The 24399-nt window shown below is 39.2% G+C and overlaps 1 protein-coding gene across 1 annotated transcript in view; it reads right to left on the minus strand.

Annotated features, from left to right (window-relative positions):
* rev3l (REV3 like, DNA directed polymerase zeta catalytic subunit) overlaps window positions 1–24399 on the minus strand; it is a 70533-nt gene that overhangs the window by 19708 nt on the left and 26426 nt on the right. Inside the window, exons 4-14 of the mRNA XM_056253119.1 lie at window positions 23355–23515; window positions 17662–17785; window positions 17479–17573; window positions 13122–13226; window positions 12941–13025; window positions 12606–12730; window positions 7044–7172; window positions 6342–6567; window positions 5953–6095; window positions 1993–5854; window positions 1023–1876 (exon numbers count right to left, since the gene is read on the minus strand). Of these exons, the coding sequence (XP_056109094.1) occupies window positions 1023–1876; window positions 1993–5854; window positions 5953–6095; window positions 6342–6567; window positions 7044–7172; window positions 12606–12730; window positions 12941–13025; window positions 13122–13226; window positions 17479–17573; window positions 17662–17785; window positions 23355–23515 (5909 nt within the window). The remainder of the gene's footprint in view (window positions 1–1022; window positions 1877–1992; window positions 5855–5952; window positions 6096–6341; window positions 6568–7043; window positions 7173–12605; window positions 12731–12940; window positions 13026–13121; window positions 13227–17478; window positions 17574–17661; window positions 17786–23354; window positions 23516–24399) is intronic.

Raw genomic sequence — 24399 nt, forward strand, 5'->3', positions numbered from 1 at the left:
TGAATTCCTTTTTTCTTCCCATGAATGCATTTATGCTGCTGTTACAATAGCACACATAATGCTACGAGATTAAAGTTATTTTTAAATACTGAAATATGAAAAAATAATAATAATTATACATTAAATATAAAACTCAAACACCAAGTCTTGAGTCATTCAGTCAATTCAACGATTCGTTCAAACGGCTGATTCATTCAGTAACTACAGTCTTTATGAATGGGTCACTGAATCATTGACTCATCCAATTTATTTAAAAAAAAACAGATTCATTCTGTATCAAAACACAGCTGAGTAGCTTGGAGATGCACAACAGTTGTGCAGTGGCTTTGCTTGGATCGATTTTCGTTGTTCGAAAAAATAATCAATATTGACAATATTGTGTCTAAAATGAAATTCACAATAATAACTTCTTGTTTATTTAATTTTATAAAAATCAATATCACATTTGCAATTGTGCTATTCAGGAAAAAACAGCACTCTTGATCGTGTGATGTGCTAAACTAGATCATATGATAAAAAAATACCAAAAAAACTGAATCTTGAATAATAGGGGCATTTTAATTGTACACAAACAAGGCATGCTTTTGTCTGTTGTGTTTTTTTGCAAGGTGAGTGACATACTTGGCAATGTCAACGTCAGCTCGCATCATTAAAACAATTATCGTAGATACAGCTGTAATATTTAAAACATGCACACACGAATCGACCTTCAACTGCCTGCAGCATTTTCAGCTTATCCTGTGGGATAGATGTAGATTTCTTGTCCAATCAGCTGTATATATTCCATTTGCAAAATATATCTACCTTTTCAGTTTTGTATGACTTCTTGTTGTGTTTTGACTTTTTATTTTGTTTTCAAATTTGTTGTTTTCTGAATAATTTGTAGTTTTGTTTTTTGATTTATTTTGTTTTCAGTATTGTGATTTGTTTTGCACTTCTCAGCCACCATTCATTATTGATAACAGAACTGAACAACTTTTAGCTAAAAGATTTAAACTCCAATGAAAACCATAAAAACATACCCTCATTTCTTATTGGACTACAGCTTGACCCATCGTCGTCAATGCAGCTTCTCCTGTGGACAGGTGTGCTATGGAGCAGGTAAGAGCATTTGACATCTGGGTCTTTAATGGGAAAAAGTGATGGACTCAAGTGGTCCTTTGGCAGTACATTTTCAGTACCATTGAGATTTTGAGACTGATCCATGTCAGGGAATTGCAATCCATCAGTAAAATCCTCCTTGTCCTCATCTTGTTTAATCTCAGCTAGGCCTTGCTGCCATGTAGAAATCTCAGGAGAGTTTGGAGAAGTGATAATCTGATAACTTTTGTTTGTTTCCATGTCCAAGGTACATTTCACACTCTTAGGGCTAGTGTCAGATGAAGCTGCCATAACTGGTGAGAAAAGGTGGGGTAAACTTAAGCCATTCCTACTGATACTCTGCAACTCTGAAGCTTTTTCAAGCGTTTTATCATGATGCTCTGAGGAAGGCGAATTCAAGTCCTTTTTCTGAGATGAAATCTTGTCATATGTACTCTGCATCAGCTCTGCAACTGCCTGGCCACACATTTGTTTCTTGTCCCTCTGAAGGCACTCATACTGTTTTTTGGCCTGCAGCCAGAGCTGCACCTCTTCTGGGCTTGGAGCACACTTGCAGGGAAGCATGATCACTTTGTGATCACTGCCAGAAGATGGGTTTTGGTCCTTGATAAATATAGATGATTTAAACCCATAGGTTGGTGCAGAGGCTTGATTTGTCATGGCACAAAATGCAACTTTCCAAAAATGTAAGCCGTCTTGAGATAAGTCTCCATGAAATTCAACTAGTTCATTCGCCAGCCTGGTTTCCAAAATCAACTTCCGACCACCAACCTCCCTGAAAAAACAGTATGAATGGTTATGGATGATTTCATAATCGAACTTAAAAATTTGAATATACAAACACAAAACTCATGCACTCACTCATCCATTATAAATGTTGTGTGTTCTTACCTTGGCTTCAATGGTGCATCTGATGGGTCACTGCAGAATGGTTCCTGGTAGGTGGCTTCTGAGAGGTCCAGATCAATCAAAGTAGCTAAGATTTCTTCTCGAGTAGGCGGAGACATGAGAGGTTTGAGAATGTGAGTTCCTCCGCTCTTTGAACTCTGACCAGCATTTTTCAGCTGGGACAGTGAGTTGATGGACCGTGGGGAACTGCTTGGTGTTGCTGAACTGCCATCTAGGGGATCACTATTTGGGGAAACACCACTATAAGCAAAATTAGCAGAAGTAAGGGGGGAAAAGGGCTCTGGGTCAAGCAACACATCTCTCTTTTCACAGTGAAAGTCCTGAAAGTGGCTGAGGCCATGGATTTTACCTAAAGAGCCCACCCAATCTTTGCTAAAGATCTTTTCTGAATCAAGCAGAGACAGAGATACCTTACTGGTATAAACTCTGCCATTTTCACAAGATGTCTTATCAAAGAGTTCTGGACTAAGAGCCCCAGACTTGTTCCAGTCCTGTTCATGCTTGCTGTTCTCATCAACGTCAAACATCTTTTGAGATCTGTCCCCCAACCCAACCAGGGCATTGATTGCCTCCTGACTGACATCACTGAGGAACTTCTGAGGCAAGTGCTTGTCAGTTAACACAAACTGGTTACTTGAATACAGACTGGAGAACTCGGTTTGGCCAATGGCATTGATATCAAAACTGTAATTGTCTGGGAGCTCCGGGGACAAGCTATCCTCAATAGAGCAACAGCTGTCAAAGCCAGGATCAGACAAAAACACAGGACTGTCATCTGATGAAAAATAGTCAACTCTCAAATCATCAGGTTTTCTTTTCTTACTTCTGATTTTGGACTTTAACTCTTTTGGCACTTTAGTTCTTGCACCCCTTGCTTTTCTTGATGTTGATGAAAGAGCTCTTCTAGATTTGGCTGGTTTGGAAATATCAGTTGATTGACTGGTAGAAAACACAATCTCAGTCATTTGATCACTTTTATGTGGTTCCTTTCCTGCCTTGAGTTGCCTCTTCTGGAGAAGCTCTTTCAAGACAGCCAGTCCAGAAGGGATCTCAGGAACAAACATTTCCCTATTTTTAGGGTCTGACGGCAATGTGAGACCTGTGTGAGATCCATCTGTAATTGCACTCTTAACAGAGGACATAAGGGAGGATCTACAATCAACAGACTCCAATAAAGTTGTTACGGTATCTTTCTTTTTTGTTTGCGGTCTTCTTGACTTTACAGTGGCTTTTCTGTTTGATTGTGAATGCTGTACGATACTGGGGCTTTCTTCATGGCCAGAGGCATCTGAATTGAATTCATAGGGATTTTTTGTAATGGTCCCATCTTGACTAGTATTTTGTGATTTTGAATTGGAACTGCTGTATGTGATGACAGAACATGGATAACCAACAGACTTTGTGGCTGGGGAAAGAATACTGTTCAGAGGTTTTTCAATACAGGTATTGGGTGTAATCTGTGAATCTTTTTGCGAGTCATTTGAGGAAATGGCATTGATGAGAAAAACATCTTGATTTGACCTTTTTCCTATGCTGGTGACCTCTGTTTTGAAGTCTGAACAACTGACAGTAAGATCCTCTTGACTGCTTTTTTGAAAACTGGGACATTGGAAAGGAGTCATGTCATCAGATGAGGAAGTAATAGGTGCAGTGTCAACTGAATGTGAAGCCTGTGAATTATTACTCTTCTTACCTTTGACCTGCTTTTTTCTCAGGGATTGCTTCTTATTCAGCATCCCGCCTTTCTGAGAAGTTGATGTGCCATCTCCGAGAACAGTCCCTTCAATACCTTCACACTGTTTTTTTTGCCTCCTTGAAGCTGCTGGAATACTTCTCCTTTGTGACTCCTCAGTTTTCACAGAATCTTTGTTCCCTGACTTTGTTGAGGTATTAATTCGTCTTTTTGGGCTGGTAGCAGAAGACTTTTTAGGCCTGGGTGTGCTGCTTCTATCCCACAGACCTCTTCGGCATGGTTTTGAAGCCAGTGCTTGATAGGGTGAACCTAGACATGGATCATTATGGGGGTTTATAAGATGATCATTTGAATTTGATTCCAGTAAAGGCTCCGTAGGAGACCAACATCTTGGTGGGGTTGAATCAGTAGGACTGGGGGCTCTTTCTGACAAATAACCCAACTCCACCATCACATCAGAATACTCTGTACAGCAGTCATCAGTGAAATCATTATAACAAGGCCATGGAGGGGGTAATTTTGGCAAATTTAACAATGCTTTGGGCCGCTTTGCCCTCCTAGTCTGATTTGCTCGTGGACATCTAGATCTTGGGGAGGTGCTGGCCCTCTTTGATATTGGGTTGACCTTGGTTTTTCGTTTAGGACATTTCTTTACTTTTGGCTCAAGTAGCGGGTACTTCACTGCCGTAGACTCTGGCACTTTGGGCCAGAATTCTTTGAGAGGAGCGAGCTTTTTGTATTCGGCAAGCTTTTCTGGTGTTAAAACTGTGTGCGTTTCCTCAGCCTTAATTTTAGAAATCTTCACTAGCATGTTCTTCTGACCTTTGAATCTGTTAATGATTATATATTTGATGATGATTGGTGGCTCTTTTTTAGCCAGTTTCCTCTTTTTTTGGCTGAAGACATGATCTTTGCCTTTAAAGCCTTCATGTTGCACCAAAGCTTGTTTGAAAGAACCAGAACTTTCATGATCCCCCTTTTCACTGTCGCAACTCCTTTTTCTTTTTGTCCGCAAGGTATATTTGCTACCTGGCAAACTGGACACCTTTGTGCAAGAGACTTTGATGGGAATATCTGCAAGTTTTTCATCTATTGAGCTCTCAAGTAAACCTTTAATAGTTGGTGGATCTGAAGTTTTCGTGTCAACCTCCTTATACATTTCTGGGAGAAAGTCTGGAGTGATGGAAGGAAGCACTGTGACTTCCTCTTTCATTGGAGATGGAGTCCTTACAGGACTTACCCGTTTTTGACCTAATGTAGTTCTCTTTTTGGTCAACTTTAACCTTGACCTTCGCTGTTCAGGATTGTCTAAGATACAGCAACCATCCCCAGTCTTGTTCCAGGCCTGTTTTTTGATGGGTCTGGACAGGCAATTAGACAGAATTACGCTTGGAAAAAATTTGTAGTGTGCCTCCTGCTGTGCCACAATGGTCCTCTCAGTTTTATTCTCTTGGTAGTCCTCGTATCTTATTTTCAGTTCACCAACATCTTCCTCTTTTCCTCCCTGTCCTGTCTCAGCTTCTTGAGGGACCAAAGCTTGACTCTCTTCCACAGGGCTTTGTGTCTGGTCAAAACTTATCACAGTACTTCTGCAATCATTTGGACTGAGTTCCATTTCAGTCTTGGTGGGGCAGTTCATCAGCTCAGAATAACATACAGAGAAGCTCCTGTGATTCTCCAGGATAGATAAATGGTTCTTTTCCAAATTTTTAATACTGGTATATTTTTTTATGCTCAGGGGAAGCTTAGAGTTTCCAAACACTGAATCATCAGGATCTGGCTGATTAAGACCAGTGGCTTGGTTTTCACCAGTGTACAAAGGGTGCATACCAATTTTTTCAGCACCAATTTTAGATATATTTGCTGTATTGGAAGGGACTGGGTGTTTAACTGGTTGAATATATGGCACCTCTTTGTTAACTCTTAATCCAGTTGAACATTCGTTTGCCTCTTGACTTTTTAAATGCTTATCTGCTAAATCCTCTTGATTGAGTCTCTGTTCAGCACATTTGTACTCAAGAACAATTTTAGCAGAGGACGGTGGCTCCATACGGACAGCTTCATTTGGAAAAACATTTCTTCTACCAAGGATCTTTTCTGTTGCTATTAGAGATGAATGTGTCCTTGATCCTTTGTCTGTTAGTGATGAATCTACAGGAAACAAGACAACTATGGATACACCACTGCACCAAAAGCAATCATACTTGTCATTGTAGTTCATTAAAATACTTAATTAAAATTGAGCTTACCACTATTCTCATCTGCAGCTCCATCCAACTGTGGAATGGACAAGCCAGTAAGGAGAGCACTGTTTCCACTCCAATACACCTCTTCATCTGATGAGGCTTGCTGTTCTTCGCTGGAGCTTTCATTTGCTTCTTTCATGCATAATCTGTGCAGGGAGGCAACACAGATTATGATTAAACAACATGCCACCAAATTAAATAATGCACAGTCATAACTCACACACGCACTATATAATGTCTGCTGTGGACCAGCTAGTTTTTTATTCTAAATACCTGTTAAAAAGGGCTCAATAAATTGAGTTTCCTGATCAAATGATTCTGCCTAATCATTTAAATGTAAACAAGAATTAAAAGCAGACAATTACAAAAATCCATAAGTGAAATTTTGTGACCTTTTCCTGGCAGAGGGTTCTGGCATGTCACTGTCCCATCTTTGTGACATGATTTTACTGAGCTCTGACTCATTTTTCTCCAGTTCAGGCCCAGCTTCCTCATCATCACTGTTATAGCCACAGCTAGCAGACAGCTGCTGGGACACTGCTCTGGACCTGTCGGCTCTAAACCCATCATCTGCCAATGCTTCTAGCAGATCAACCATGGCCTGGTCTTGATTGCTGTCTGTTAAAAAAACATTGTTGAATATGTAAATATAAATTAAAAAAATATTATAAGAACATGTATAAGAGAAGATGCATTATGCATATGTACACACATGCAAAACTGAAATGAATGTGAATATAAAGAGATGCAAATAAAGATTTGAAAGAATTATTTTCTTAATCAGGATTTTTTGTTGTTTTCCAATATAATATCTATAAAATAAAATAAATCCATTGAAATGCCAATCTATTGTTTTATGCATAAAACAAAAGAAAATGGGATAAGATATACAAACTTTAAACAAAAATAAAAGATTAAAATGATCTGTGAATACACCAATTGTATTATCTTACACAATTACAAACGATATTTTAAATATATTTTGATGTATTTATGTATTGATTTATTTAAAATACTGATTAAGAAAAAAAGTTGCAGTGCGACAACACTGCTTGTGGAATCAGATATTATATTTGTTATGATAGTCTCGGTACCAAGTATTGCTGATTGGTTGGTTCTCTGAGAGAGAGGGAGGAAGGTCTGACTGTTTTCCAACAAACTTAAAATGGCCTCTTCATCAACAACTGCCACTTCAGCATCTTTCCCACCATGCCTTTTTGTATCTATATGGTGAAAAGGAAAAAAATTAGACATTTCATCATACATTGTCAAAAAGTGAAACAGTCAGAGAGAAAGCTTCCCACACCACTAATTTTAAATTTTCATGTACAGTCTCTTTGTTTTTGCAGTTTTCTTTCCTCAGCATGAAGCTGCTTGTCACTCTTTCTTGTGACAATGAAAGGGTAAAAGGGTTTAATTTGAAGCAATTTTCATGCATCTAGTGTTACATTATAATTTCTCATAAACCAGTGTGCCAGTGTTTCCTGCACTGCTATTAAGCACTGCTGCTGAATCATCAGAGCTCTGTTGTCTTGCGATGGCATAAGCTTTGCTGATTCATTGCACGCAAAAACCATAAAAGAAACCAAAATCATAATAGTGCAGCTTGCAGTTCAACTCATGAATCATTTAAATAAATCAGTCAAAAGGAATGGGCAATCAATCACATGATTTATCCTCTCAATCATACACTGAATCAGCCAGACAAGATCTTCACTTTAAATCGGCCCACATTACTCACATGCTTCGTAAACCACAGGTTATTATGGGTGGGTTGTACCAATAAGAATTCATCTTAAATCTAGATGAAATCAAGGTTTATCTAATAATACTGATGCCCCAAACTTTAAACCTTGTTTAAAAGTAAGCAGGTTGACAGTTAAACCATCATTTTTATCCTGGATATATTTATATTTAAGATAGATAAACTTTAATCCTGCTTCTCCATAACTTAGATATAAAATCTCAATTAGAGATTAACTTTAAAGTGCCCCATTATGCTTTTTCGAATATTACCTTTCATGCTATGTGTAACATAGCTCTGTGAATGTAAATGTGAATGTAAACGATCTGCAAAGTTGTGAAGCCGAAAGTACACAATAAATAAAGTTATTGTTTCTCAAAAGAAAGAATCGACTCTGAATCGCCTAAACGAGTCGTCAGTAATTCAAATCCCTCTATGTTATGGCTACATGTCACTAAGTAAAATGTCAAGTCACCTTTATTTATATATTGCTTTTTACAATACAGATTGTTTCAAAGCAGCTTTATAGTGATAACAGGAAACTAATGCAACAAAGTTTGTTTTGGCTTTACAGCAGCTCTAGAGGAAAATAGTGTCCTAGTCCAGTTTAAGTAAGTTCATTGTGGATTAATTTCTGTTGTAAAAAAAGTTATTAATTTAGTTAATTTATCTATATGGAGAAAACAGTGATGTCATGGTCCACCTCAGTTCAGTTCTCATCCAATGGTGTCAATGCAGGCATTTCAATAATATTGTTTTAAGTGTCCCCAACTAAGCAAGCCAGAGGCGACAGACACATCTGCATAATGCCTGCCTATGGTCTTCATTGATTGCCCGCGAACAACGTCTACTTTGACCCGCCCTCAAACGCTGTGTTGAGTACAAGTTGAGAATATGCCGTTTTCTGCTCTTGCAAAAGCAAATTCTCTTTGTTCGAGGATGTGAAGAGTCAATGTTTAAAACGACCACAGCGATACAACAGCAGTATGATTGCTTCTCAAATCTGTAAGGATTTACAAAACTCTTATCCATTAAAGATCCATTTTATATTGTGCAAGTCTCCGGCTAACTGGCTAACTCACGTTATTACTGTCTTACTGAAATACTTCTGCTAAGCAGCTGTGGGCCACTATTACCTAAAACTGGGTCTATTAATGCAGATTGTCTGTTGTTCTTACTATGAGTAATGATAAAGAATGGAGCAAGATTTGTTTTGCAAACTTTAATGTTACATCAGTCATTCACGTTAACGTTTCCGCTGTTATTGATACAGTTAATGATGCAGTTCCCATATGTGCACTGCAATAAATTAGAAATACACACTTTTCTTTGTTGATGGACATACACTTGTTAGTGATGATGGTGAGGAATTACAGTTGCAAGATCTCAATGTACGTCAAACTGAGTAGTGTATCACTGAGAGACGTCCTTCTCAAGTCGTCCTTGCGATGGAGGTTCTCGTTGAATAACTAGATCTTTCCAATGTTACATCATCAGACTCAGATTGATATGGTAAAAATGATGCCATCGTTACAGTCTTTACAGTTTGTATAATCGCTGAGCTTTAGGAAGTCTCCGGAGCTGAAATTTAGTCATGGTAATGTGGCGTTTCGTTTGGCGCTGTAAGCGGTAGACCAATCACAACAGACTGGGCTGTCTGGCCAATCAGAGCAGAGTAGGCTCGTGGAAAGGAGGGATTTAGAGAGACTGATTCATCCATCGAGTCGTTTGAGAATCATTGAAAAATGTGATGTGCGTTGAATATTATGAGAAAATTAAAGCGTTCTTTGACCCTTTGATGCATGTAAACCTGTTGTAGGAATCTTTAAAATAGCATAAAAGGGGCACTATAAAGTTACATGTGAGGAGCATAGGCGCCGATCCCGTATGAGATACGAGATATTCTCTTTTGATTTAAACCAATATAAAAATCGATTGCAGCTTTCAGACACGATTATCTTCACCTTTTTTATAGTTTATTTGAGGCCGTTTCTATGGTGTTTTTTAATGACAAATGTCGAGAGCGCTTCCAAGTAATGCACGAGCACAAATCTCTCAACTCGCAGGCGGATTTATTTCACTCTCGCACAAAACTGGACGCAGGTTCTCAAATATAGTCTCATGTTTCTTGTCTGCTCTCGCTCAGATATTACGTGTACTCTAAATCCAGGAGAGAAGACCCTTCTAGAGAAAGAGCAAGTAGAGAGTTTATGTTGCCAAAAGCTTTCAACCACTAGACTTTCACGATTGACTGACGAAATAACACCGTGTACCTATAAATCATAAAGAAATTTGCATTTATTTCATGAGATAACATTTTCAAGCTGATTTTAGTCAGCCAGTTCTCAAGTTATTTTATTATTTAATAGTTTGCGTTAAGTGCTTATTGTAAATAGGTATTTATTTAATTATTTTATTTACTGAACCGCTACTAATCAGCAACTATGGGCGCGACTCGTGACAACACTGATGGAAAGAATGTGCTTTTGGTTGGTTGGTAACAGGCATAATATCGAGGGACATGTCCCAACCCCTTTTTGCGAGGGTCGATACTTTCCCCACCAGTTTTTTGGGGGGGGGGGCGGGGGGGGGGGGGGGGTGTAGTATGGAGTGTGGGAACTGGGCACCCACCGGCAGAAACATAAATCGTCGCCTATGGGGAGGAGGATTAAATAAAATAAAGTGCACCTACAATTAAAATATGTGGCTGATTGAATAAAGACAGAAACAGTGGGTGTGTCATCAGGTCTCATAAAGGTGTTTATTACACATTTAAAAAAAGCTCACAGAGAGCAGAGTGCGAGGGTCGTGGCGGCCCGTAAGCTACCACCTGCTATCGAGTCCGGGATGCGGATCCGTCACTCGTCTCGGTGTAGCACAAAAAAAGAAGAAAGAAATATATTTAGCATTTAACGGCAGCTGTAATGATGAGGTGAGCGCCACTGATCGCCTCTCGTTTCTCATGCCATATTACTCCATTAATTTATACTCTAAATATATTTCCAGGCTTATGAAATCTGCACACGCTGCCGCAATGTTTTCATCGCCCGCTTGATCAGTACGGTCTCTCTACATAGCAGTTTATAAAAGACAGTTAATTTTCTTTATCTGGAAGAGCTACTTTGTCAGAAAGAGTTTTTCTGGTGGTCAATAAAGGAGGAAATGGAATGTTGTTTAATGGCGAATCCATCATGGCAAAGAAAATTCAGTGTAAATGGAGGTTAATCACAGGTTTGAATTCTAATGCCAGATTTGTTAATCTATGTTTAAAATTAAGTGGTGCAACAACTCGATTTAAAATAAAACCCAGATAGACCAAATAGAACCCATTATAATCTATTGCCAGGTTTCCACGGACCGTTTATTAGTTCGGACCAAAAAGCTGCGAGCTACTCCAGCGGGCCGATCTCGATCACGTGACACCGTTACTACACAGTGCTGGGAGATCCAGTGAAGAAAGCCATTGAATTTGCCACAGAATTAATAACATTGCTGTGAGATCAAGTAAGAAGCATTCAAATTTAGAGATCTTTGTTATAAACCAGAGATATTAGATCAAATATCGCTGACGTGCGAATTTTAAACATAGAGCCTCTTTCACCTAGATATCATGTGTCTGTTCCCCGAATTAGGAAATACAAAAAACTTCCAAACCCATCTAAGGTTAAAAATTGAATTGATGTTCAACAAATAAAAAACAGATTTAATACAAATGAACAAATGATAAAGCTTGGGTTGCTGAATATTCAATCCCTTATTTCAAAAGCACTTATTGTTAATGATATGATTACAGACTATAACCTAGATGTGCTGTGTTTGACAGAAACCTGGCTAAAACCAAACGATTACATTACTTTAAATGAGTCCAACCCGTAAGATTACTGTTATAAACATGAACCTCGTCTGAAAGGCAAAGGTTGTGCTGGCTACTTTATACAGGCCACCAGGGCACAATTCAGATGTTATCAAAGAATTTGCTGACTTTCTATCAGAGTTAGTACTCGCTGCAGATAAAGTCCTAATTGTTGGTGATTTTAATATACATGTAGATAATGAAAAAGATGCATTGGGATTGGCATTTAGAGACATTCTGAACTCTATTGGAGTTAGACAACACGTGTCAGGACCTACTCATTGTCGTAATCATACTCTAGATCTGATATTATCGCATGGAATCAATGTTGATGCTGTTGAAATTCTGCAGCAGAGCGATGACATCTCAGGTCATTATATAGTTTCGTGTAAACTTAATTTAGCCAAGGCTGCAAATCCGACTCAGTGTTAAAAATATGTTAGACCTATCACTTCTGCCACTAAAGATTGCTTTATTAATAATCTTCCTGATCAGTTTCATCATCTAAGCATCCCAGATAGCTTAGAAGAACTCGATATTGCGACAGAATATACAATCCCGGAGAACCTACTGAAGTCAACCAATCAGAGTTAGACTTTTGCCTTCATGAAAGGATGAATTTTTATGTGTGCGAGTGTTTCAGGGAGGTTTCAATGAAAAACATTTCTTATTTAGCCGATTTCAGTTATAATGCTTCAAATTGATTTCATATTAAATTATATTTCTAAAGGAGATTGACATCCTTTTTAAAGCCAACATAATAAAATAAGGCATCTCATGACAACATATTAACATCTAGAAAAATCAATAATTGACCCTTACACACATTTATAATATTCATAAGAGTAAGAGTTTTTTATTTTATTATTACAACCATCTTAGAACACTTCTTTAAAAGCTTTGCTTCCCAAGCGCCGCTAATATTAAGCATTTGATATAATAGTGATGCACGCTAATAAGCATGTGAGATAATAATAGTGATGTTTTGCTTCGGAAGCACCACTAATAAGTTTGAACACAAAATCTGTATGTTAGCTTTCTCAAGACTGTGCATCTCACCTTTGACAGCATCTTGATGCACATCCACTTGGCTGGCAGGTATGAAAGGCAAGTCATCTGGGCTAAGCACAGCAGGATGGAGTGAGAGCTCAGGAAAAGAATCGACTTCAGACCCAGTCTGAGTCCTACAAAACAAGTAAAATCAACATCAACTCTACCTACGCACTCTGACGCAATTCAATTCTTCCAGCATCCTCTCCCCCAGTCTTCTGAAGGATTTCTACACACCTGTCAGGAGACTGGGTAGTGATTAAAACATCTCACTGAAATCTCTTTTGTCCCTCGAGACTCGGAAGAAAAACATTTATTTAAAAGTTATGATAAACTTCACTCACACGTCAAATGCATTTTCCCTGAGAATTTCCTTAAACCTCTTCATGAAGATTCTTTCACTCTCTGCAAACTCTACAAAGCCTCGATCTGAAACAGTAACCATCGAAACAGAGTTGGGCAGGATGGTAAATAATATTAATAGTGGTGCTGCACAAAAATAATGCTCTCAAGAGCTTTTCTCACCTTGCGATTCAGGCATTTCAATATGAGAGCTTTCACTGTTCTCCCGTCGTCGCTGTTTCTCATCATCCCAGATGGCCTGGAGACCAGGGTTTCTACCAATCTGATCTGGAAACAACATAAAAAAAGCATGAGTTCACCACACAAATAGCACGACTCCAGAAAGACTCAAATAAGGCTTACAGTCGAATCCAACAGAGTCTGATTTTGCCACGTTGCTTTTCACAACAAGCAAAAAATACATGATAGCACAACAACCATTGGGTGAAAGTGGTCACTGCTATACACAGGTGTAAAGATGGTCTGGACATTTAATTCCACAAATCTTGCAACTTTGGCAAATCCAGCTTTTAGACCTGTTAAATTGTACATTTGTAGCCTGCTAAAAAACGTGTGTATTCTGCGTGACAAACTATTCCAGTTGGCCGCTATGTCTTATTCACTGTGTACTGTATGTAACATAACTGCTATCTTGCCTTTTTTTTAGAAACTATGAAAAGAAAAATGAAAAAATATGAATATGAAAACAACTATAATAACATTACAGAATCAAAAAGTTCATATCTAAAGTATAAATCGGTTTATTTTACATATTTTTAAGTTCAAATTATTTTATTGATATATTTTCAAATTAATGATTTCTAATTTGGTAAATATTTAAAATATAATTTTGTTGCAGCAATGGTCTTGTATGCGTAATTTACTTTCGGCTTTTTTAAACTAAAGTTGCGACTATCTCATAACCCCCTCACATAAGTGCTTGTCAGTGTGGGTGTATGTTGTTGTAGTCTCTGATAATTTGTTGTTGTTGTTGTTCCGTCTCTTTAGTTTTTATTTTCTACTTCGAAACATTGGCCCGTGCCAGTGTTGGCACCTTGTAGACAACTGGTTAGTGCAAAACAGATCCAATGCGCATGTGTGACTGGTCTAATTTGAGAACTGATTTCATTTATTCATTCGTAATCATGTATCATTTTATCAATCCCTTTAACCATTTGTTACAAAAACCGGGCGGAGTGCGTATTGTATGCGCATTCTATTCTCACTGCATGAAAAGAGGTGTTTCCGGACTAGTAAACTCCTGCATACATGATTTCTGGAAGTATCCACAAGTATCCTGACCGTATACATAAAATTTCACGAGGTCAGATACTTCCGTAATGGTACCAATTCGGATGCATGTTGCTGAGGCATTCTACCGTGCTACAGCCATCTGTTGCCATGGCAAGTAATCCCATTAAGGATTTTGTCAGGGGACATTTAACCAGACAGCTATTGGGCCACTGAGCACACAGACTTTCCACAAAAGTCATTTCATTGGTCAACTTTAACCCACCCAAAACCATGCAAAGTGACTTTATTGGTTATATTTAAAATGTATCCCACCCAAAACTCTTACAGCTGAGTGATTTGATTGGGCAGGTGGGCAGATATAAAAAATTGTTTAGCCAATAATTGATTGTCTGTCTTTATTAGGGAAAAATAGTAAATAAAACACAAAGAAAGATATTTATAAGAATGTCGGTAAACCAAACAGTTGATGGACCCCACTGACTTCCATAGTAGGAAAATGCTTGTGTTCAGCAGAAGAAAGAAATTTTTAAGTAAACTATTCCTTTAACTGCAAGGTCATTAATATATGAAAGGTCTTCACACCTGACAGCCATCAGTGTTTCAGCTGTGAATGTCCATAACATTTCATGGATTCCTGTATATGTCCATGTAGGCCAAGTATCTGGGTATTTCTGGAAATCTAAATTGTGTAAACTGTATAAATCGGCCCAGGTATTTTCATGTACATCCAGCAAACCCGAAATTACACAATTTACCATGGTCTGATATTACCAGATACGACCCTTTTCATGCAGTGTGATATTTACATAACGCGGCCCCTTGCGTACATTAGGGGTGTAATGGTTCTCTGTAAAAAAAAAAAAAAAACATTCTCCACCCACGGATCGGTACGCACTTGCACTGCGGTTCTTTTAAATCTGACGACGCTTCTATAATATGGTTTGATGAAAATTAACAGACAGACAAAGTTTGTCACATTCTCTGTCACTCTTTGTAAACTTTGTTCAATGGAAGTGCCGTATGCTCGAAAATGACCAGTCATTTACACAGTCATCACCTGAGTGTTGATAGCGCGCAAGCGAGGCCTGAATAGCACACGTTGCTATCTGTTTAAACAAAACTAATTTAAGCGTTGTCAATTTAAACATTTGAGAGCCAGAAGAAGCGAATGAGAACTCGCGCGCTGTGAGAAGATTGTGTGTGCACTCATCTGAAGCGCACAAAACTGCATCTCAGACAGCGTGCAAATATGGAGTCTGCTTTCAGCTTTCAATCTTGTGCTTCAACGGACAAAAACTCTTTGACAGTATAGTGTCCCCATTACTATATTGGGGCGTTAGGACCCACACAGACCACAGGGTGAGCGCCCCCTGCTGGCCTCACTAACACCTCTTCCAACAGCAACCTGGTTTTCTTAGAAGGTCTCCCATCCAGGTACTAACCAGGCTCAGCCCTGCTTAGCTTCAGTGGGCAACCAGTCTTGGGCTACAGGGTGATATGGCTGCTGGCATATTTTAATGTTAATCAAACAACAAAAGACAAGGACAACACTCACTGCTCTAGACTGAATAGCTTTAGTAACTTTAATAAGGATTCTTCAATTTATGCAGTCAAATACACAATGTTATTTTACCATTTGATTTCTAATGTTAGACCTACTTGAAAAACACTTTTTATCTTATTTGAATCTTTGCTTGTATTTAGATTATTTGTTCTTAATTTTAATTTGAAAGTAGTCCTTTTTCCCCCTGAACATAGCACATACCGAATCGTACTGAAACAGTGACCCTAAAACCGTCAATGGAAGTGCCGTATGCTCGAAAATGACCAGTCATTTACACAGTCATCACCTGAGTGTTGATAGCGCGCAAGCGAGGCCTGAATAGCACACGTTGCTATCTGTTTAAACAAAACTAATTTAAGCGTTGTCAATTTAAACATTTGAGAGCCAGAAGAAGCGAATGAGAACTCGCGCGCTGTGAGAAGATTGTGTGTGCACTCATCTGAAGCGCACAAAACTGCATCTCAGACAGCGTGCAAATATGGAGTCTGCTTTCAGCTTTCAATCTTGTGCTTCAACGGACAAATTCACACATAAATTATGTCAACGACCCGTCTTGGTGAGTATCCTAGCAGACAGTCGGTTACATCTTAAGTGAATGAAACAGTCGAGACATGTGTATCAGTATCAGGGTGTACTGGAACTGGATCCGTGCATTATATCTTAAAGTGACAGCAGGCTAATATTCCTGCTGTCGGTCTTTTTAATAATAATAACAATAATAATAATAATTCATTACATTTATATAGCGCTTTTCTTGGCACTCAAAGCGCTTTACATAGAAGGGGGGGATCTCCTCAACCACCACCAATGTGCAGCATCCACCTGGATGATGCGACGGCAGCCAGAACGCCAACCACACACCAGCTTACTGGTGGAGAGGAGACATAGTGATGAAGCCAATTGGTATATATATATGGGGATGATTAGGAGGCCATGATGGACAGAGGCCACTGGGCAAATTTGGCCAGGATGCCCGGGGTTACACCCCTACTCTTTCGAAAGACATCCTGGGATTTTTTGTGACCACAGAGAGTCAGGGCCTCGGTTTAACGTCTCATCCGAAGGACGGTGCTCTTTGACAGTATAGTGTCCCCATTACTATACTGGGGCGTTAGGACCCACACAGACCACAGGGTGAGCGCCCCCTGCTGGCCTCACTAACACCTCTTCCAACAGCAACCTGGTTGTCTTAGAAGGTCTCCCATCCAGGTACTAACCAGGCTCAGCCCTGCTTAGCTTCAGTGGGCAACCAGTCTTGGGCTACAGGGTGATATGGCTGCTGGCATATTTTAATGTTAATCAAACAACAAAAGACAAGGACAACACTCACTGCTCTAGACTGAATAGCTTTAGTAACTTTAATAAGGATTCTTCAATTTATGCAGTCAAATACACAATGTTATTTTACCATTTGATTTCTAATGTTAGACCTACTTGAAAAACACTTTTTATCTTATTTGAATCTTTGCTTGTATTTAGATTATTTGTTCTTAATTTTAATTTGAAAGTAGTCCTTTTTCCCCCTGAACATAGCACATACCGAATCGTACTGAAACAGTGACCCTAAAACCGTGATACAAACCAAACAGTGAGTAATTTGAATCGTTGCAACCACAACGATTACTGATTAGTGATGTATGCAATCACAGATGTTATAACCCGGTGTAGGCAGGGACTCGCTCATGCTCACAAAAAAAAAAAAAAAAAAAAAAAAATCCTTACTCTCAATCTCTAAACGGTTGAGAACATCAGCAGCCACGGCATCGACCTCCAGCTCGCACACACTCATCCGTTCCACCTCCTCTAAAACCAGAGAACTGCAAAACACACATGAAATAAAGGTAAAAATTACATATCTGGTATGACAATGCTGGTATGTATTGACATATAGCAACACAAACACACCTTGGTATGTTGTCCTCCTCCCAGCGAGTACACATTGTATCCCTCAGCTCGCTGTCACTGAGTTTGGACACACAGGGATTCTTCCATGGGCTGGTGCTGCCCCCTATATTCAACATCTGCTCTCCTACAAGTAGTAATAGAGGTGCAAAGTGTAAAAAAGTACATGTATTGAGGTGAGAACTCTTATTATAAGTTTGATATAATGAAGCGAGTTGTCTTATTCCTGAATTCTGAGTTTGATTCAGTCTGATTTGTGAACTGGCCAGACTGATGTCAAATGATTCCGGGTCAAATGGTTCATTCATTTGAAAATTTATTTTTGTGAGGAAACGTTTTTGTTTTTCCATTATGTATGTGCATATATGAATGAAAATATGAATACAGCCGGAGAAACCGATCTCTAAACTGTCTTTATATTCTCTTTAACTTCATACCTCTAAAGTTAGTAGAGGTAACACTGAACACGGAGTTAAAAAGTTATTTAGATAATTTATCTATACAGCCTCTCTGGGGAAAACAGTGATGTCATTGTCCTGCTCAGTTCAGTTCTCATACAATGGTGTCAACGCAGGCAGATCAAAAATATTGTTGTATATTAAATGTCCCCAACTAAGCAAGCCAAAAGCCAAGGCAACAGTGGCAAGGAACCAAAACTCCATCAGTGACAGAATGGAGAAAAAAAACCTTGGGAGTAACCAGGCTCAGTCGGGGGCCAGTTCTCCTCTGGCCAATGAACGAACAGTGTATGATTATGATTCAGGCAATATTACAGGTCAGAAGTCAAATTAGATCAGAACATTCACAATATTATCCAGTTACAACTAGCAGAATAATGCATCACGATACACATAGTCTCACTTTTAGTTATGTCTTTTAACTATTATAGTATTTCAAAGGGCAAAAACATGAAGTAAATCCAATATTTAAAGTTCAAGTCAGCTGTCACTTTAGCACGAGGCCAGTATCATATAGCATTAGCTTCTTAGCCTGAGCAAACTCGATCACGTCGAGCTAGGGAGCGTGGTTTCAGCAACCAGCACCTCAGCCTCACCCACGTCCCGCCTCTTTGCCCATTTTCAATTATCCGGGAGTGACGTGCGGTGACACGCTGCCAAGATAGTGACGGCCGGCTCCGCCCACTTTAGGCTTCAAAAACGCTCTTCAGAAACCTACAGGTGACGTCACGGACACTACGTCCATATTTTTTTACAGAGCCAATAATGTTTAGATCTCAGTGCACTTGAGTTTGGTAGGTCTAACAGTAGTATGCAGGTACAGAAGTACTACAGAAATTGAACTAAGTAATCAAATGTAAAAATACTGGATAGTCTTCTCTGTTAATACATTAACAGATACATAACCGACTGCGTTTGTGTGTCAAGTCAAACTAGAGGAAATATAAATTACAAATGGAATATAAACGAATAAATAACATGAATAAAATATAAATTAATAAAAAACTACTACCTACTGTTTAGTAGTCTCTCAACCAATCGGAGCGAGGGGCGAAAATAGGAAACGGAGAGGAAGAAAGTCAGTGCTGTGATGAGACGAGGCTAACGTGAGCTCTGTCCAAACTCACGAGACGAGAACACGTGAAAAGTGCACAGAAATTATAAACATCATCAATTCCCGGAGTGGCAGCCGCTGTGATCTTTAATAATTCATTTTGCTTCTGTAAATGGAAGAGAATGATGCTGGTGTAGCGGTAGATGCCGAATCAGTTTGTGAATGACGGTACGGAAAGATTCCCTACTTTCTTTAACTGCTCATTACATGACTATTTCAAGCTAAATGTAGTTCTGAGTAGCAAATATCAATGTTAAGTTACTTGTGTATTGATTTGTATATCTTTGTTTGTATTTCGATTCAATCACGGGAGAGTGATAATAAAATATTAATTATTTCTGAAGTTCACGCGTGATTAAGCAGATCGTTAAAATAACGTATTTTATCTGATTCTATATACAGTACATATATTGTATTTCTAATCGTTCAAGTTAATCTTCTGAATTGTGTATGTTGCAGACTGTAGTTAAGTATATAAAGCTTGTTAATAATATCATTTGAGATATTCAAACTCAATGATGATGACAACAGATGTTTAATAAGAGGTTTTCTTCCTATCTCTCTGACAGACAATTCTACATTTCAGTTCAAGATTTTCACTCACCTACTGTCCCCCTGAAGCAAGGTGTCCCCCAGGGATCCGTTCTCGGCCCATTATTATTCATAATCTACATAATACCTCTTGGTCAGATCTTCCACCGTCATGGTTTTAATTATCATTTTTACGCTGACGACATCCAATTATACACTATCTGTACACCTGCTCTATCTGTCACAACCGACAAAATCTCTGCTTGTGTGCATGAAATAAAAGATTGGCTTCATTCAAATTTTCTAAAATTTAACATGGACAAAACTGAGATTATTTTTACTGGACCTCCGTCACTCACTAGCAACATTCCTACCAACTTCACCTGTGAGATTGCAGGCTCCCACATCAAACCATCTAGTACTGTTAAAAATCTTGGTATAATCTTTGACTCCCCACTCTCTTTCCAGGCTCATGATAATTCTATCACTAAATCAGCATTCTTTCATCTACTTCGCCTTGCCCAGCTCCGTCCCTTCATCAGTGTCAATGACGCTGAAACTGTCATCCATGCATTTGTCACATCACGTCTTGATTACTGTAATGCCCTTTTTATTGGCCTATCTGCTAGCTCCACTTCCAAATTGCAATACATTCAAAACTCTGCTGCTAGATTACTTACTCACACCAAACGTTCTGCCCATATCACTCCAATTTTATATGATCTTCACTGGCTTCCAGTGGCTTACCGTATTAAATTCAAAATCGTCCTGCTCACTTTTAAATCTCTGCACAGCTTGGCTCCCCCCTATCTCTGTAACCTGCTCCACCCCTACACCCCCACTCGCTCTCTACGATCCTCCGACTCTAGCCTTCTCGTTGTCCCTCGGCATTGCCTAGCTTCAATGGGGTGCAGATCATTCAGTGTTGTTGCACCAAAACTATGGAACTCTCTCCCCCGATCACTCTGTTGTGTCAACACCATTTCTGAATTTAAAACTATGCTCAAAACTCACTTATTTTCTGAATGTCACCATTCTTAAGTTGTACTACATTTCATTGTGTCTGATTGTATGCTGTATGCTGCCCCATCTACATAATTATCCTTTACTGTACTTTTACTCTCATCTACCTACTGTTGTTTTGTTTGTTATCATTGTCCATTGCCATTATTGTTGCTTGTTCATTGTAAAGCGTCCTTGAGCCCTGGAAAGGCGCTATATAAATAAAACGTAGTATTATTATTAATAAGATTTATTTGCAATTCATTTACATATTTTGTATTTTTGTTTCTGTTAAAGGTTTTTCAACTTCTGTCTGGCTATTTTGAACTTTCGTCATAATTGATGCTATCAAAAGAAGAGTGGAATCCAGTTAAAGCCTCCATCGATGATGTGTCCCTCCCTTTCAAGCGGGGAAATTGTGCACGCAAAAAATAAGCTGGACAGTGAAAAACCTGGAAGTCAGCTGTGTTAGCAGAAAAGCAAAAAGCAGACCTTGAAAAACTGCGAGCGAGTGGGAGTTAAAACTAAAAGTAGTTAACGGTCTACTTCAAGAGACTCTCTGGGCCAAGTATGTTGATATTGAACCGTTCACAGTTGCCGAAACTGTAAGTGAACGTGTCCCAGAAGTAGTTCCAGATGGCAATCACAAAGCATAGGAATTCGAAATTTAACAAAGACTGCAAAAGACCTGTACAGCCGGTGGCAGCGATGCATCCCACCAGGTGATTAAACTAATCTGGTAAGGCAGAAGTTATTTTGGAGAAAAGCGGAATTCATTTGGGCGAGACAAGGAGGCAGAGAGAACAACACCTCCACTAATGATCTCCAACTACCCCGTGGCAACAATTAAGTTAAAGCCCACATCCCTTCCAAAGTTCACTGGTAATAAATGTGACTTTCACAAGAGGAAGAGAGACTGGGAAGCGCTTCAGAAGGTAAAAAAGGAGGTAAAATAGATTCAGGTGCTAGACAGTCTGGATAAAAGGATTGTACGAAATCTCAGCCTCACCACTTATAATACAGCTGATGACATTTTCTGTGTCTTGGAAAACTGCTATGGAAACGTGACACCTATAGCAATTGAAATATTAGAGGACTTCCAAAAAAACCCTGCTATCAGAAATCACCAGCCACGGAAAATAGTTTAATTAATTCAAGCAGTAGAAAAGGCACTTAGTCCACACTCCTGCGTTTTCGTTTAAAAACGGAGAATTAAAACGAATACGATCTCCGTCCACACCAACGTTTTATCTGCGTATTAGAATTGATCTCCGTCGCCTGAAAACGCGGATCACGTGACCATTCACCAACACTGGGCATGCGCGTGTCGGTGTAAACGGTGGCTGACGAATCAGGGAAGGATACGTCATGACACCCAATCATTAGAGCCGAGCGTGAGCCTCTGCGTCAGCGTTTCTAAAGTCCTCCGTTTTGTCCCGTCTTCACTAAAACGCCCTCCGGAGATTCAAAACACAAAACGGAGCTGCAGCGTTTCTAAACTTCTCCGTTTTAGGTCTTCGTTTTTTCCGTTTTAGTCTGGACGGGAGGTGCAAACGTAGCTAAAGGTCTCCGTTTTTAAACGAAAACGCAGTAGTGTGGACGGGGCCTTAGAGACGGAGTGACTGAGTGAGTGATACTGGCACAATTAAAAATCCACTAGTGTTGAAGTCAATTGAAGGAAAACTTCCTGAGTCTTTCAAGAAAGAATGGCTTGTCCACATCTCTGACCAGCAGAGCTCTGTCACACCAGACAACCGGTTTGACAAACTTTTTGAATTCCTCAAAGAGCAGGAGAGCATTTACGAGCAGCTTGTACCATTAAGGGATGAGGAACCAAACTGAAAGGAGTTAAGAACCGAGCCAAGATGGGCAAGAACAAAGTCTACTTAATCAAGCAACGATCAATCAGTGTGTAGTCTCTGGTGACGTTAAGCAAAAAAGGAAGCTCTACTTCTGCAGACAGTTCCAATCACTAAAGCTAGCAGACAAGAAGGCTTGTAAACGGTGCCTAGAAGTCCACGAGGACCATTCATTCTGCAAACCCAGCTATCTATGCAAAAACCAAGACTGGGGAAGAAAGTGTTCTTGAGCATCACTATTATTTATGCCCCAATGCTGAAAGAAAGGAAAGCAGCACTATGCAGAAAAAGAGCAAACTTTGTCCTGAAGGAGACCAGGGCAGGAAGGGTTATACTAAAAATCAAGAGGACTTTCTCAGTAGACATCCACTAGACTTAACACAGCAATGCCGAAGTGTGTTCTCAAACACTGCAGCTAGAGCGTTCAATGTGACAAATGTATAAACTCTCCAGGGCACTTTCAAGTCATCACTGCAAAGTATCACTGCTAAAAACATTAAAGCTAAAAAGACAGAAGGAAAAACTCTATATAAACTCATTAAATCAAACTCTTCAACTAATAAACTATAGTTGGATTTTGGACTAGTTGACCATCCTGCTGTTTTTCATGTTGGTCAAATAATCTCTTTCTAAGCGGGCGGCACTGTGGGCAATGTGAATCAGACTTTTGATAATCAAAAGTCTGGCAAAGCAAGACTACTTCTTGTGTGTATGAATGTCTGTATGCTTTACCTGTTGCACTGCTTTTTCGAAACTTAACAGCAGCAAGACTGATCATGTTCATGCCGTAGAGGTTGTAATCGATAAAGAGCTGGAGCAGGAAGGGAATATGAGCTTCATGGGGCTGAAAACTCTTATTCATTACAGCTCCACCCTGCAGGAGTTCACTCACCCTACAAAGAGAAAACATGCATTCAATCAGTAACACCAAACACATGATATACACACCAAACACACACACACAGGCTTTCCATGTTCTTTGAGGACTTTTCAGAGACTATGATTTTTATACAGTAAAAACTCTATATTCTATCCACTAACCCTAAACCTACCAATCACAGATTTCTTTTTTTCACATTTAAAAAAAAAAACTATGATTCATAAGTTGTTTTCCTTATGGGACCAAAAAATGTCCCCACAAGGACCAGGATTTTAGAACTTGCCATCTTTGTGGGGCCATTTTGTCCCCATAACGTAGGGTTTACCAGCCCACACACCCCTACATAGTATACTAGAACACACCACATCACTAAAGGTTACTTTGGTACCGAATTTTCAGTAGTAGATGCCAATACAAGAAAAATTCTTGTAAAATGAATCTCGATATCCATTTCAGTACAGCACAAAAACAGAACAGCAAAACCATTGCTATTTAATTTTTAAACAATATTAATTACTTGAAAACAATGCCATATAACAAAGCTTTTCTCAATTAAAGGTGCAGTATGTGAGACTTACAGCTAGCGGTTGAAATAGGCACTGCAGTCCAAATTCAAAATATTGGAGAGAGTTGTTTCCCCCGCCTGCTCAGACTCGACGCTCACGCTGGTTGCCAGATTGAGGACACGCAACAGGAACGAGTGCAATTGACAATGGAATGCGAAGATACTTACACAATAATTTAATGAGTTGATTTATTGATTTATGATGAGTTGATATGAGTTTTAATATGCTCCCGTTCATAGAGATTTTTAGCAGGGTGCGGAGGCTTTTTAGGTCGTGTAGAATCTACGATCTCTGACCCAGTTTGTTCGCTGGCTTCCATGGCTGCATTGAA

This window comes from Rhinichthys klamathensis, unplaced genomic scaffold (assembly GCF_029890125.1).
Source record: "Rhinichthys klamathensis goyatoka isolate OS25496 unplaced genomic scaffold, OSU_Roscu_1.1 h1tg000001l_1, whole genome shotgun sequence".
Taxonomy (NCBI): domain Eukaryota; kingdom Metazoa; phylum Chordata; class Actinopteri; order Cypriniformes; family Leuciscidae; genus Rhinichthys; species Rhinichthys klamathensis.